The 16,993-nt window shown below is 46.9% G+C and overlaps 1 protein-coding gene across 4 annotated transcripts in view; it reads right to left on the bottom strand.

The window, feature by feature from the left end:
• The window catches only part of LOC138750743 (uncharacterized), a 72,430-nt gene extending 68,707 nt beyond the window's left edge, over nucleotides 1-3,723 (bottom strand). For all 4 annotated transcript variants that reach the window (XM_069912856.1, XM_069912858.1, XM_069912857.1 and 1 more), the window contains exon 1: nucleotides 3,493-3,723. In XM_069912856.1, the coding sequence (XP_069768957.1) occupies nucleotides 3,493-3,607 (115 nt within the window). In that variant the 5' untranslated portion in view covers nucleotides 3,608-3,723. The remainder of the gene's footprint in view (nucleotides 1-3,492) is intronic.
• Nucleotides 3,724-16,993: the final 13,270 nt, after the last annotated feature.

Genomic DNA, 16,993 nt, shown 5'->3' with positions numbered 1-16,993 from the left:
CCTAACCCTTAACTTATGACGCCTTGTTCCAATTTCCCCTACCCTCAAGGGGAAGAGCCTATTCACAACTACTCTATCTATTCCCTTCATAATTTTATATACCTCAATCAAATCCCCCTCAACCTTCTACGCTCCAATGAATAAATACCCAGTCGAATCATCTTTCTTCATATTCTAGATACTGCAATCTAGGCAACACTGGAATTTAGAAGGTTGAGGGGGATCTGATTGAAACATAACAGATTATTAAGAGATTGGACACACTAGAGGCAGGAAACATGTTCCCGACATTGGGGGAGTCCAGAACCAGAGGCCACAGTTTAAGAACAAGGGGTATGCCATTGGGAACAGGGTGGAGGGAGAAATTTTTCACTCAGAGAGCGGTGGATCTGTGGAACGTTCTGCCTCAGAAGGCAGGGGAGGCCAATTCTCTGGAGGCTTTCAAGAAAGAGTTAAATAGAGCTCTTAAAGAGAGCAGAGTCCAGGGATCGGAGGAGAAGGCTGGACGGGGTACTGATCATGGACGATCAGCCATGATCACAGTGAATGGCCTTGCTAGCTGGAAGGGCCGAATGACATACTCCTACACCTATTCTCTATCAGAGATTTTTTACAATTTCAATTATGCACATTTCCTAAGAGGACTGAGAAGAATTTAACTGATGTAATTTTTAATTTACAACCTTTCTATAGCAGTTCAGTATCTAACCTTGATGACATGTTGTTGGGAATAAGAGAGGGCCCCACAGATAAAATTTTTTAAAGTCTGGGAACAGGACCTGCAGCTTCTAATTCCTGAAGAAACTTGGAATGTAATTTTCAAATTGGTTAATACCTCTTCTTTATGTGCCCGTCACTCTCTCCTACAATTTAAAGTCGTCCCTAGGGCTCACGTGTCCAAAGGCAAATAATCTTGTTTTGTTGCGGATGCATCTCCTCATTGTGATAAATGGAGATGTTTCGTGAATTCATATGTTCAGGATGTGTCGGAGACTTGAGAAATATTGGAGCAAAGTATTTCAAACTTTCTCTGGAATTTAAAAATTTTTAAACCCAGTCCCTCAACTCCCTTATTTGGTACAGGGAATTGTATATCTGTATTCCCAGATCCCTCTGTTCTACCACACTCCACAGTGCCCGACCATTCACCGTGGATGTCCTTTCAAAATAAAACTTGCCTGCATTCAATGACACTGACAATAAATCTGAAAATCAGCACATGGCCTCCAAAGATCACCAACCACCTTGCACTTTTCTGGGTTAGACTCCATCTGCCACTTCTCATCCCGGCTCTGTATCCTATCTGCATTCCTCTGGAATCTCCGTTCTCTGCAAAACACCACTGGTTGCCGACCTCCACGCAGTACAGAAACCATCTACGTCTGCCTTCTTCTACCTCTGGGCAAACCACAAAGCACGGACTCCCTGCATTGTCATCTTGATCGATGATCTGGATGATCATGTGGTGAATCGGATCAGCAAGTTTGCAGATGACACTGAGATTGGAGGCATTGTGGACAGAGAGGAAGGTTTTCAAAGTTTGCAGAGGGATCTAGACCAGCTGGAAAAATAGGCTGAAAAATGGCTGATGGAATTTAATGCAGACAAGAATGAGTGTGCATTTTGGAAGGTCAATCCAAGAAAAGACATACACGGTGAACGGTCGGGCACTGAGGAGTGTGATAGGACAGAGGGATCTGGGGATACAGATACATAATTCCCTGAAAGTGGCGTCACAGGTGGACAGGGTTGTAAAGAAGAGCTTTTGCACCTTGGCCTTCATAAATCAAAGTATTGAGTACAGGAGTTGGGACGTTATGTTAAAGTTGCACAAGACATTGGTGAGGGCAAATTTGGAGCATTGTGTGCAGTTTTGGTCACCAAACTACAGGAAAGAAATCAATAAGAAAGAGAGATGCGGAGAAGATTTATAAGGATGTGGCCTGGACTTCAGGAACTGAGTTACACAAAACATTCCTGTACAATCCAGGCCCAACCCATATAAAACCTACACCACACTCTAACCCATCCCTCCATACCCCATAACCCTCTATTTTTCTTCCATCCGTGAGTCTGTCTACGAGTCTCTTAAATGGCCCCAATGTTCCAGCCTCCACCACCATTCCCGCCCGATAAGGCATCCCAGGTCCCCACAACTCACTGTGTAAAAAACTTCCCCCTGATGTCTCCCCTAAACTTCCCTCCCTCCACTTTGTACTCAAGTCCTCTGGTGTTTGCTGGTCCCGCCCTGGGAAACAGGCGCTGACTGTCCACCCTATTGACGCATCTCAGAATCTTGTCAACCTTTATCAAGTCTCCTCTCATCCTTCTACTCTCCAAAGAGAAAAGTCCCAGCTCTGTGAACCTTGTCTCATAAAACTTGTTTCCCGATCCAGGCAACGTCCTGGTGAATCTCCTCTGCCCCCTCTCCATAGCCCCCACATCCTTCCTGTAATGAGGTGACCAGAACTGAACACAATTCTCCAAGTGTGGGCTCACCAGAGATTTGTAAAGTTGTAACGTGACTTCTCGATTCCTGAACTCAACCCCCCGACTAATGAATCCCAGCGTCCCACAGGCCTTCTTAACTATCCTATCAACCTGTTTGATGGCCTTGAGGGATATAGGGATCTGGGCCCCAAGGTCCCTCTGTTCATCCACACTGAAGTAACTGACCATGAACCCTGGGCTCAGTCTCCTGGTTTGTCCAAAATCCATCACCTCACATTGACCCGGATTAAACTCCATCTGCCTCTTCTCCACCCGACAGCATTGTCTACACCCACCATCCCCAGCTCCCTGCAGTTATGAGATCTATTGTCCCCTCCCATCCTAGAATAAATGATGCTAGATCTGCGGGGTTGAGGCGTTAATGGGGAGGAGAAACCCTGAACAAATTCCCTTGGACCCTATCTCCTTCCCCCCCTCCTTCCCCTCTCTCTCCCCCTCTTCCCCATCACTCCCCTCCCTCTTCTCCGCCTCTCCCCCCCTCTTACCTGCCTTTCCACCCCCCCCTTCCCCGTCTCACCACTCTCCCAGACGCACCACTCAGCACACACAGACACTTAGTCAAACAGAAACATTCCTCACATAGAATGTTAAACATAAACAGACGACAGATGCCGGCTTATACACAAACCTACAGTCACTCTCCCCCCCTCTCTATCTCCCCCCTTCTCTCTCCCCATCTCACTCCTCCTCATCCTTCCTCTCACCCTCATCCCCCCTCTCCCACTCATCTCACCTCTCTCTCTCTGCTTCCCCCTCTCACCCCCATCTCTCTCTCCTTCCCCCTCTCTCCCCTCATCCCTTCTCACCCCCTTTCCCTTCTCACCCCCTCTCTCTCCCCCTCATCCCACCTCTCCCATCTCCCCCATCCCACCTCTCTCCTTCCCCTTCTCTCCACCTCTCTCTCCCCCCTCATCCCAACTCTCCTGCACCCTCCTCCCCTCTCTCCCCCCGCCCCCCGCCCCCCCCGGTCCCGTTACTTACCCAGATCACTCTCGCGTCTGCTTCGAGGAGCGGCCTCCACGGACGAAGGCAGTAGCAGGGTGAGGAAGATCGCCATCAGCCACCCGGTCTCCCCTCCGCCATCCCGTCTCTCCATCCTCTCTCGCTCCGCTCTCTGTTCCAACGCCTGAAAGGTCTCTCCCCTCCTCTCTCCCCCTTTCCCTCGCTCTCCTTCTTTCTCTCCACCCCTCTCTCTCTAAGCCTCAGTCCCTCTCCCCACCTCCCATATCTTTCTCCCTCCACTTTCTCACCCACCTCTCTCCAAGCTCGGTCTTTCTCTCTCTGACTCTCTCTCCCTCTCCCTCCCTCTCTGTCCTCGCCGACTGACACTGATCGGCTGTGACTCACCACCCGTCTCGGTGTCTGTCTGATGTCAGCCGGTGGGAGGAGCGGTGGTTAACCCAGCAGAGGGGGGGGTGGTGGAGAAAGATTGGGGAGTGGGGGAGGGGGAGAGAGAGGGGAGAGAGAAGAATGAGAGAGGGGGATAGGGGAGAGAGAGAGGAGAGTGAGAGAGAGGGAGAGAGTGGGAGAGAGAGAGGGGGTGAGAGAGAGGAGAATGTGAGAGGGGAGAGAGAGAGGGGGTGAGAGAGGAGAGAGGGGGTGAGAGAGGAGAGAGGGGGTGAGAGAGGAGGAGAGGGGAGAGAGGGGTGAGAGAGGAGAGGAGGGTGAGAGAGGGGGAGGAGAGAGGGGAAAAGGGGACAGAGAGAGGGGAAGTGGGGACAGAGGGGGGTGAGAGAGGGAGAGAGGGGGAGGGGAGATAGAGAGGGGGAGAGGGGAGAGAGAGGGGGTGAGAGAGGGGAGAGGGGTGAGAGAGGAGGAGAAGGAGAGGGGAGAGAGAAGGGGAAGAGAGAGGATAGAGTGGGAGAGAGGGGGAATGGGGAGAGAGAGGGAGAATGGGTGGGGAAGGGAGGGGTGGGGTGGAGATGGAAGTTGGGGAGCGGGTCTGCTCTGCCGACTGTCCTGAGCTTTGTTTCCACCCTCTCTCCAAGCACTCCTGAGAAGGGGATGGAGCTGCTAGCACCCCAGCTTTCACCTCCCCCTCACCTTCCTTCCCCTCCCCCTTGCTCTCTCTCCAACTCCCTCTCTACCACCTCTCTCCAACTCCCTCTCTACCACCTCCAACTCTCTCTCTACCACCTCTCTCCCCCTCTCCCCCCACCTCTATCCCCATCTCCACCCCCCTTCACTACCACCTCTCTCCCCCACCTCTATCCCCCTCTCTCACCACACCCTCTCAACCCCCCCACCCTCTCCTTCCCTGACTTCCCCTCTCTCTCTCCCCATCTCCCACCTTTATCCCCCTCTCCACTCCCCTCCATATCACATCTCTCCCCCCTCCCCTCCCCTTCTTTCCCACCTCTCTATCCCCCTCTCTACCCCCTCTCTCTCCCCCTCTCTCTCTCTCTCCCTCTCCCACCTTTCTCTCCCCTTCTCCACTTCCCTCTCTCTCCCCACCTCTCTCTCCCCACCTCTCTATCCCCCTCTCTCCTCTCTCTCCCCTCTCTATCCCCCTCTCCCCCCTTCCCCCCCTAACCCGTCCATGCCGGGAAGTTAGATTTCTGTGAATCTGACCTGATTTCCTCCGCAGTTCTGAAACATCGTCACAGATTCCTGGAAATTAAAATCTCATAAACAGGGTTGTTTCCCAAACGGTGTCTTCTCGCATCATCCAAGAACATGTGGGGAAGGGAGCAGTCACACCCCCACCCTCTGTCCTTCCTACCTCTCTCTCTCCCTCCCCTCCTTCCCTTCATCCCCTCTCCCTCCCTTCCCTATCCCCTCCACTCTCCTTTCCCCTCCCTCCATCCCCTCTCACTCCCTCTTCCTCCCACCTCCCACCACTCCTTCCCCCTTGCTTCCCACCCTCCATCCCCTCACTCCTTTTCCCTCCACTCCCCCTCCTTCTTCTTCCCCCTCCCCTTTCTCCCTCCATTCTCCCTCCCCACTCTCCGCACTGACCCCTGCCATACCTCCCTCTTCTCCTCCTGCTCTTCCCTTGTTGCCCTCTCCCCTCCTACCTACCTCCTGTCCCTCCTTCCTCTCCCCCTCCCCTCCCTCCCTCCCTCTCCTCTCTCCACCTTGACCCCCACCTTGATGACCCCTCACGAAATGCCTGAACTTCACACAGCTCAGGGGCTCAAGGGACAGATTCACAAACTAAATTTAGACCACCCCAATCCTCCTCCCACCCCTGCCCCCCATCTCCGTCGGCTGGCATGAAGCATTGGTCAGATGTCAAGTGAAGCTTTGTTGTTTTAAAATAGATGCTGAGGATTTATTGTGGAGTCTGTGTTCACATCTGACGGTTTCCATTCTGGTGTCTGAGATGGAGGGTGGGGAGGGGGAGTGTGGAGAGAGAAAGAGTTAGGGGAGAGAGAGAGGAGGAGGACAGAAAGGGGGAGAGATGATGGGTAAAGATGGGTGGAGAGAGAGAGAGAGAGAGAGAGAGAGAGTGAGAGAGAGAGAGGGGTAGGTTACAGAGACAGGGAGGGGTTTAGGGGAATTGAGGGTAGGTTACAGAGACAAGGAGGGTTTTAGGGGAACTGAGGGGGGGGTTACAGAGACAGGAAGGGGTGTAAGGGACTGGAGGGTGATACAGATACTGGAGGGGTATAGGGGACCTGAGGGGGCTACAGAGACAGGGAGGGGTGGAGCAGACCGGAGGGAGTTACAGAGACAGGGAGGAGTGTAGGGGACTGGAGGTGGCTACAGAGATAGGAAGGGGTGTAAGGGACTGGAGGGTGTTACAGATACAGCGAGGGGTATAGGGGACTTGAGGAGGGTATAGGGGAGGGGTGTAGGGGAACTGAGGGAGGGGGTTACAGAGACAGGAAGGGGTGTAAGGGACTGGAGGGTGATACAGATACTGGAGGGGTATAGGGGACCTGAGGGGGTGACAGAGACAGGGGGGTGGTGTAAGGGACTGGAGGGTGTTACAGATACAGCGAGGGGTATAGGGGACCTGAGGGGGTTACAGAGACAGGGAGGGGTGTAGAGGACTGGAGGGGGTTGCAGAGACAAGGAGTGGTGTAATCATGGCCTGGCTAATGTCACAGGGTCCCTCAAATGTGTACAGATCTCTGAATGAGTCACAAAGCATTCTGGTGAAATTAGCTGTCATCAACATTTATCTGACAGCTGGAGATTACCATACTTCTGATGATATCAACTCTCTTCTTAGGAAACACACGTGGCTGTCACACATTGTGGGAATCTCACAGGACAGGTGACAGGGGGCTTCATTCTGTGTCCCACCCCGGGAGTGTGTGTTGGGATGGGGGGAGAGGGAGCTTCTCTCTGTGTCCCATACCAGGAGTGTGTGATGGGACGGGGGGAAAGGGGGCTTCACTCTGTGTCCCACCCCGGGAGTGTGTGTCAGGATGGGGGGAGAGGGGGCTTCACTCTGTGTCCCACCCCAGGAGTATGTGATGGGACGGGGGGAGAGGGAGCTTCTCTCTGTGTCCCACCCAAGGAGAATGTGATGGGACGGGTGGAGAGGGAGCTTCTCTCTGTGTCCCACCCCAGGAGTGTGTGATGGGAAGAGGGGAAAGGGGGCTTCACTCTGTGTCCCACCTCAGGAGTGTGTGATGGGATGGGGGGAGAGGGAGCTTCTCTCTGTGTCCCACCCAAGGAGTATGTGATGGGACGGGTGGAGAGGGAGCTTCTCTCTGTGTCCCACCCCAGGAGTGTGTGATGGGAAGAGGGGAAAGGGGGCTTCACTCTGTGTCCCACCTCAGGAGTGTGTGTTGGGATGGGGGGAGAGGGGGCTTCACTCTGTGTCCCACCTCAGGAGTGTGTGATGAGACAGGGAAGAGGGGGCTTCACTCTGTGTCCCACCCCAGGAGTGTGTGACGGGATGGGGGGGGGGGGGTGGGGGGAGAAGAGGCTTCACTCTGTGTCCCTCCCCAGGAGTGTGTGATGGGATGGGGGAGGGGAAGCTTCGCTCCGTGTCCTACGCGAGAGTGTGTGACGGGATGGGGGGAGAGGGGGCATCACTCTGTGTACCACCCCGGAAGTGTGAGACAGGACGAGGGTGGGGGGGGTGGGTGGGGAGGGAGCTTCACTCTCTGACCCACCCCGTGAGTGTCTGTTGAGACTGGAGGAGAGGTCACCCATATCCAAAATTTTGTGTGTATATGGAGAATAAACATTTTATCAATCGTCTGGGACTCTGTGCTCCCCGCCCTCCGAGAATCAATTCAGCTTTCAGACTGTCTGCGGATCATGTGGAATGAAACATGTTTCCATGAATAAATACAAGGCCTGTGCTCGATGTCCCACGAAAGCCAATACAAACCTGTGGTTACAAACTCAGGACTCCCTCTCAAGCATGTCAGAGAAAAATATGTCATCAGTCTCTCCTTCATTCCACCCACCTCCCCCAAATGCAAAGTGACCTTCTCCCCTGTCCGGTTTACAGAGGGTCTTCTCTCCCTCCTCTCGCCTCCCCATTCCAGGATCTCTCCTCATCTAACCCCACACCCTTCTTTCTCTGCCCTAATTCTTCCAATACACTTACCAGTGTCCCTCTCACTCTCTCCCCTGCACCGTCTCTCTCTCTATCTCTCTCTATATCCATCAGGGGGGATATCTGTACACTGACCAGTACACTGACCAGTGCCTCTCCATCCCCACCTCTCAGGGGGATATTTACACTGACCGGGGTCTCTACATCCCCATCTCTCAGGGAAATATCTGTACACTGAATGGTGTCTCTCCGTTCCTCTCTCTCAGGGGGATATCTGTACACTCACCGGTGTCTCTCTATCCCCCTCTTTCAAGGCGATATCTGTACACTGACCCGATCTCTCCATCCTCCACTCTGGGGGATATCTATACACTGACCGGTTTCTCTCCGTCATCCTCTCTCAGAGGGATATCTGTACACTGATTGGACACTGAACGGTGTCGCTCCATCCCCCCTTCTCAGAGAGATATCTGTACACTGATTGGTGTCTTTCCATCCCTCTCTCTATCAGCGGGATATATGTACACTGAATGGTGTCTCTCCGTCCTTTGCTCTCAGGGGGATATCTGTGCTCTGAACAATGTCTCTCCATCCCTCTTGCTCAGAGGAATATCTGTACACAGACACGTATCTCTGTCCCTCCCTCTCAAGGGCTATCTGTACACTGACCATGGTCTCTCCGTCCCCCACTCTGGGAGATATCTGTACACTGAACGTTGTCTCTCTCTCTCTGTCCCACTCTCTCAGGGAAATATCTGTGCACTGACCAGTGTTTCACCATACCTCTTTCTCAGGGGATTATCTGTGCACTGACCAATGGCTCTCTGTCTCTTTCTCTCAAAGGAATATCTGTGCACTGACAGGTGTCTTCCGTCCCTCTCTCTCGGAGGGATATCAGTACAATGACGGTGTCTCTTCATCCCTCCCTCTCAGTGGGCTACCTGTACACTGACCGGTGTCTCCCTGTCCCCCTCTCTTAGTGGGATATATGTATACTGAGCAGTGTCTCTCTGTCCCTCCCTCTCAGGGGTATATCTGTACACTGATCGGTGTCTCTCCATTCCCCCTCTCTTATGGGGATATCTGTATACTGACTGGTGTCTCTCCGTCACTCTCTCTCAGAGGATATCTGTAAAATGACCGGTATTTCTCCATCCCCCTCTCCCATGGGGAATGTCAGTACACTGACCGGTGTCTCTCCGTCTCCCTCTCACAGAGGGATATCTGTACAATCATCGGTGTCTCTCCGTCCTTCTCTCTCGGAGGGATATCAGTACAATGAACAGTTGCTCTTCATCCCTCCCTCTCAGCGGGATATCTGTACACTGACCAGTGTCTCACCATCCCTCCCTATCAGGGGGATATCTATGACTTGGGTCTCTCTGTCCCCCTCTCTCAGAGAGAAATCTGTACACTGACCGGAGTATCTCTGTCCCTTTCTCTCAGTGATATAACTGTACTCTGATTGGTGTTTTCCCATCCCACTCCCCCAAGGTGTCTCTCCATTCCCCCTCTCTCAGGGGGATATCTGTACACTGAACAGGGACTCTCTGTCCCCCTCTATGGGGAATATATGTACACTGACCGGTGTGTCTCCATCCCCCTCTCTCAAGTTGATATCAGTACAATGAACATTGTCTCTCCATCCCTCCCTCTCAGTGGGATACCTGTACACTGACCAGTGTCTCTCTGTCCCCCTCTCTCAGTGGGATATATGTACACTGACCAGTGTCTCTCTGTCCCCCCTCTCTCAGTGGGATATCAGTACACCGACCAGTGTCTCTCCGATCACCTCTCTCACGGAAATATCTGTTCACTGACTATTATTTCTCCGTCGCCCTCTCCAATGAGGATGTCTGTACACAGCCCAGTGTTTCCCCAACCCACCCTATCAGGGGGGATATCTGTACACAGACCTGTGTCTCTCTGTCCCTCCCTCTCAGGGGCTATCTGTACACTGACCGGGATCTCTCCGTACCCCTCTTTGGGGGATATCTGTACACAGACCTGTGTCTCTACGTTCACCTCTCTGAGCGGGATATCAGTAAACTGACCGGTGTCTCTCTGTCCCTCTATCTCTCTCTGGGGGATATCTGTAAACTGACCAGTGTAACTCGATCCCCCTCTCTCAGCGGTATATATGTACACTGACTGGGGTCTCCCATCCCCCACACTCACGGTGAAATCTGTATACTGACCAGTGTCTCTCTGTCCCCCTTTCTCCGGGTGATATCTGTACACTTACCAGGATCTCTCCGTCCCACATCCTCAGGGAGATATCTGGACATTAACTGGTATCTCTCCATCCCTCTCTCTCCAGGGGATATCTGTATACTCAATGGTGTCTCTCTGTCCTCCTCTCTCAGGGGGAAATCTGTGCACTGACCAGTGTCTCTCCATCCCACCATCTCAGGAGGATATCTGTACGCTGACCGGGGTCTCTCCGTCTCTCTCTCTCAGGGGAATATGTGTACACTTACTGGGGCCTCCCCATCCCCCACACTCAGGGTGATATCTTTATTCTGACCAGTGTCTCTCCATCCTTCCCTCTTAGGGGAATATCTGTTCACTGATCAGGGTCTCTCTGTCCCCCTATCTCAGGGAGATATCTGTACATTTACTGGTGTCTCTCCATCCCTCTCTCTCAGGGGGATATCTGTGCACTGAACAGTGTCTCTCCATCTCTCCCTATCAAGGGGATATCTGTACACTGACTTGGGTCTCTCTGTCCCCCCTCTCTCATAGGGAAATCTGTACACTGACCAGAGTCTCTGTCCCTTTCTCTCAGATAACTGTGCACTGACCAGTGACTCTCCATCCCCCTCTCTCAGGGGCATATCTGTACATTGACCATTGTATCTCCATCCCCCTCTATCAGTGGATATCTGTACACTGACCGGTGTCTCTCCGTCCCCCTCTCTCAGGGGGATAGGTGAATCCTGACCAGTGGCTCTCCGTCCCTTCCTCTCACGGGCAATATCTGTACAATGACCGGTGTCTCTCCAACTCCTCCCTCAGGTGAATATCTGTACAAAGACCTGTGTCTCTATGTCCCTCCCTCTCAGGGGCTATCTGTATACTGACTGGGGTCTCTCCGTTCCCCTCTCTAGGGGTATATCTGTACACAGACCCATGTCTTTCCGTTCCTTTCTCTCAGGGGGATATCTGTACACTGACCGGGGTCTCTCTGTTCCCCTCTTTGGGGGATATCTGTACACAGACCTGTGTCTCTACATTCACCTCTCTGAGCGGGATATCAGTAAACTGACCGGTGTCTCTCCATCCCTCTCTCTCTGGGGGATATCTGTAAACAGACTGGTGTAACTCGATCCCCCTCTCTCAGGGGGATATATGTACACTGACTGGTGTCTCGCTATCTCCCTCTCTCAGGGGGATATCGGTACACTGACTGGTTTCTCTCCATCTCTCTTACTCAGGGGGATATCTATACACTGGACGGTGTCTCTCCATCTCCCTCTATGGGGAATATCTGTACACTGACCAGTGTCTCTCTGTCCCCCTCTCTCAGTGGGATATATGTACACTGACCAGTGTCTCTCTGTCCCACCCTCTAAGGGGTATATCTGTACACAGACCAGTGTCTCTCCGATCACCTCTCTCACGAGGATATCTGTACACTGACCGGTGTCTCTCTGTTCCCCAGCTCTCAGGAGGATAACTCTACACTGACTAGTGTCTCTCTGTACCTCTCTCACAGTGGTATATCTGTACACCGACCAGTGTCTCACCATCCCTCCCTATACACTGTACACTGACTTTGGTTTCTCTGTCCCATTCTCTCAGAGGGAAATCTGTACACTGACCGGAGTCTCTCTGTCACTTTCTCTCTGTGATATAACTGTACACTGATTGGTGTTTTCCCATCCCACTCCCCCAAGGTGTCTCTCCATTCCACCTCTCTCATGGGGATATCTGTATACTGACCAGTGTCTCTCTGTCCCCCTCTCAGTGGGATATCTGTACACTGACCAGTGTCTCACCATACCTCTTTCTCAGGGGATTATCTGTACACTGACCTATGTCCATCCGTCCCTCTCTCTCTCAACGGGATATATGTACACTGATCGGGGTCTCTCCATCCCCCTCTCTTAGTGAGATATCTCAACCCTGACCGGTGATTCTCCGTTCCTCTCTCACAGGAGGATATCTGTACACTGACTGGGTTCTCTCCATCCCCTTTCTCTGGGTTATATCGGTAAACTGACTGGGGTCCCTCCGTCCCACAATCTCAGAGAGATATCTGTACACTCACCGGTGTCTCTCCATCCTCCTCTCTCGGGGGGATATCTTTGCACTGACCAGTATCTCTCCATCCTTCCCTCATGGGGGATATTTGTACACTGACCAGTGTATCTCTGTCCCTTTCTCTCAGGGGTATATCTGTACACTGACCGTTGTCTTTCTGTCCCTCTCTCTTTTTTTAAAAATTTTTTATTTTTCACACCATAAACCACATTGACCAAAATACATATATTTTCCTTTTCAAATATATACAGTGTTATTTTCTCCACCCCCTCCTCCCATCCCACCCTCCCTACGTCCCCCCATTCATTTAAAGTACAAAATCTAAGATACATTCAACCAGTCAAACAATGTTGTCATTCAATAAAAATAAACAAGAAATTCCACTGAGTCAATTCTTTTCATTTCCTTCTCCTTTCGTTAATTCAGGTGGTAATGTCCCCGGTAGGTTTTCTCTATTGTGTTTCATGTATGGCTCCCATATTTGTTCAAATATTTCAATATTATTTCTTAAACTATATGTTATTTTTTCTAATGGAATACATTTATTCATTTCTATATACCATTGTTGTATTCTCAAATTATCTTCCAATTTCCAGGTTGACATAATACATTTTTTTGCTACAGCTAGAGCTATCTTAACAAATCTTTTTTGTGCACCATTTAAATCAGGTCCAAATTCTTTGTTTTTTTATGTTACTTAGGAGGAAGATCTCTGGGTTTTTTGGTATATTGTTTTCTGTAATTTTATTTAATATCTGGTTTAGATCTTCCCTACATTTTTTCACTTTCTCGCATATCCAGATTGCATGAATTGTTGTTCCCATTTCCTTTTTACAACAAAAACATCTGTCAGATACTGTTGGGTCCCATTTATTTAACTTTTGAGGTGTAATGTATAGCCTGTGTATCCAGTTATATTGCATCATACGTAACCTCGTATTTATTGTAATTCTCATCGTTCCAGAGCATAACTTCTCCCATGTTTCCTTCTTTTTCTTTATATTTAAATCTTGTTCCCGTTTTTGTTTAGTTTTACCATTTGTTTCCTCATTCTCCTTTTCTTGCAGTTTAATATACATATTTGTTATAAATCTTTTGATTATCATTGTATCTGTAATCACATATTCAAAGTTACTTCCCTCTGGTAAACTCAGACTGCTTCCTAATTTGTCCTTCAAGTAGGATCTCAATTGGTAATATGCCAACACTGTATCTTGAGTTATATTATATTTATCTTTCATTTGTTCAAAGGATAATAATCTATTTCCTGAAAAACAATTTTCAATTCATTTGATCCCTTTTTTCTCCCATTCTCTAAAGGAAAGGTTATCTATTGTAAAATGGGGTAACTGATTTTGCATCATTATTAGTTTTGGTAATTGGTAATTTATTTTCTTCCTTTCTACATGAATCTTCTTCCAAATATTGAGCAGATGATGTAATACTGGAGAATTCCTACGTTGTACCAATTTTTCATCCCATTTATATAATATGTGTTCAGGTATATTTTCCCCTATTTTATCTAGTTCTAATCTAGTCCAATCTGGCTTTTCCCTTGTTTGGTAAAAATCTGATAGGTATCTTAATTGTGCGGCTCTATAATAATTTTTAAAGTTTGGCAGTTGTAAGCCTCCTTGTTTATACCATTCTGTTAATTTACCTAGTGCTATCCTCGGTTTCCCCCCTTTCCATAAAAATTTCCTTCTTATTTTCTTTAACTCCTTGAAAAATTTCTCTGTCAAGTGTATTGGCAATGCCTGAAATAGGTATAATATCCTTGGGAAAATGTTCATTTTAATACAGTTTATCCTTCCTATTAGTGTTAGTGGTAAATCTTTCCAATGCTCTAAATCGCCCTGTAATTTTTTTCATTAGTGGATAATAATTGAGTTTATATAGATGGCCGAGGTTTTTATTTATTTGTATACCTAGGTATCATATTGCTTGCATTTGCCATCTGAATGGTGATTCCTTCTGAAATTTTGAGAAATCCGCATTATTCATTGCCATTGCTTCACTTTTATTTACGTTAATCTTGTAACCCGACACTTCTCCATATTCTTTCAATTTCTTATATAATTCTTTTATTGATAGTTCTGGTTCTGTTAAGTATACTATCACATCATCCGCAAATAAACTGATTTTATATTCCTTGTCTTTTATTTTTATCCCTTTTATATTATTTTCTGTTCTTATCAATTCTGCTAGTGCTTCCATAGCTAACGCGAACAATAAGGGTGATAGTGGGCATCCCTGCCTTGTTGATCTGCTTATCTTAAATTGCTTTGATATATATCCATTTACTGTCACTTTCGCCAATGGCCCCTTATATAATGCTTTAATCCAATTAATATACTTCTCTGGTAAACTGAATTTTTGCAATACTTTGAATAAATAATTCCATTCTACTCTGTCAAAGGCCTTATCTGCATCTAAAACAACTGCTACTGTTGGCGCTTTACTCCCTTCTACTGCATGAATTGTTAATAAATTTACAAATATTGTCTGTTGACCATCTTTTTTTAATAAATCCAGTTTGGTCTAGATTTACCATTTTAGGTACATAATCTGCTAATCTGTTTGCTAATAGTTTAGCTATTATCTTATAATCTGTGTTAAGTAATGATATTGGACTATATGACGCTGATGCGAGTGGACCTTTCCCTTGCTTTGGTATTACTGTAATTATTACTGTTTTACATGAATCTGGTAAGCTTTGTGTTTTGTCAATCTGATTGATTACTTCCAGGAGGGGAGGAATTAATAAATCTTTAAATGTTTTATAGAATTCTATTGGGAATCCATCCTCTCCTGGTGTCTTATTATTTGGTAGTTTTTTTTATTATCTCTTGTATTTCTACTATTTCAAATGGTTCTGTTAATTTATTTTGTTCCTCTATTTGTAATTTTGGTAGTTCAATTTTAGTTAAAAATTCATCTATTTTGCCTTCTTTCCCTTCGTTTTCAGTTTGGTATAATTGTTCATAGAATTCTCTAAAGTTTTCATTGATCTCCGTTGGATTATATGTGATTTATTTGTCTTTTTTTCCTTGATGCCAATACCATTTTCTTAGCTTGTTCTGTCTTAAGCTGCCATGCTAAAATTTTGTGCGTTTTTTTCTCCTAGTTCATAATATTTCTGTTTTGTCTTCATTATGTTCTTCTCCACCTTATATGTTTGTAGTGTTTCATATTTTATTTTTTTATCTGCCAATTCTCTTCTTTTAATTGTGTCTTCCTTCATTGCTAATTCTTTTTCTATATTTGCTATTTCCCTTTTCAACTGCTCTGTTTCCTGATTGTAGTCCTTCTTCATCTTGGTTACGTAACTTATTATTTGCCCTCTAATGAACGCTTTCATTGCATCCCATAGTATAAACTTATCTTTCACTGATTCCGTATTTATTTCAAAGTACATTTTAATTTGTCTTTCAATGAATTCTCTAAAATCCTGCCTTTTAAGTAGCATGGAGTTTAATCTCCATCTATACATTCTTGGAGGGATGTCCTCTAACTCTATTGTCAATATCAGGGGTGAGTGGTCCGATAATATTCTAGCTTTATATTCTGTTTTTCTAACTCTGTCTTGCATGCGAGCTGATAACCGGAATAGGTCTATTCTTGAGTATGTTTTATGTCTACCCGAATAATATGAATATTCCTTTTCCTTTGGGTGTTGTTTCCTCCATATATCCAAAAGTTGCATTTCTTGCATCGATTTAATTATAAATTTGATTACTTTGTTCTTTCTGTTAATTTTTTTCCCAGTTTTATCCATATTTGAATCCAAATTAAGGTTGAAATCCCCTCCTATTAATATGTTCCCTTGCATATCTGCTATCTTCAAAAAAATGTCTTGCATAAATTTTGATCTTCTTCGTTAGGTGAATATACATTGAGTAAATTCCAAAACTCCGAATATATCTGACATTTTATCATTACATATCTTCCTGCTGGATCTATTATTTCCTCTTCTATTTTAATTGGTACATTTTTACTGATTAATATAGCTACTCCTCTTGCTTTTGAATTATATGATGCTGCTGTTACATGTCCTACCCAATCTCTCTTTAATTTCTTGTGCTCCAATTCAGTTAAATGTGTTTCTTGCACAAATACTATATCAATTTTTTCTTTTTTCAGTAAATTTAGCAGTTTCTTCCTTTTGATTAGTCTATGTATTCCGTTAATATTTAAAGTCATATAGTTCAATGTAGTCATTTCATACTTTGTTTATCTTTCCTTTCCGTTTCTCCGTCATCACCTTTCCTTCTTATCCATTTCTGCTTTCTTGTTTTGAACTCTTTATAAGGCAACATTTCTAAAACATCAAACATTTTCCTTATTCTCCTATTTAAAACTTCTTTAACCCCATTCTCCCCTCCCCCTCCTGAGTTGCCCTTTATCCCTTGTCGGGCAACCACATCTCCCCTCTCCATTTGGATTTGCGAATTCACTCGCAAGCGTCAACTGATTTTGCAGTGACCGTAACTCCTCCCCACCCAGCCCCCCCCTGGAAAAGATTTCAATTTTCATATATTACAAAGGTCACTCTTTTAATTCCCTCCTTATTCCCTCTATTCCCTTATTGATTCTTATCTATACTCTATATAATTTCCTCTAAATACGGATACACTCATGTATACACATATATACATTCACATCTATATATATATATTTATATATATATATAGATAGATAGATAGATATACATATATCTATCTATATATATATAGATATATATACACA

Source organism: Narcine bancroftii, unplaced genomic scaffold (assembly GCF_036971445.1).
Source record: "Narcine bancroftii isolate sNarBan1 unplaced genomic scaffold, sNarBan1.hap1 Scaffold_248, whole genome shotgun sequence".
Taxonomy (NCBI): Eukaryota; Metazoa; Chordata; class Chondrichthyes; order Torpediniformes; family Narcinidae; genus Narcine; species Narcine bancroftii.
The sequence above is the reverse complement of the archived record's forward strand: the minus strand, read 5'-3'. Positions and strand labels throughout refer to the sequence as shown.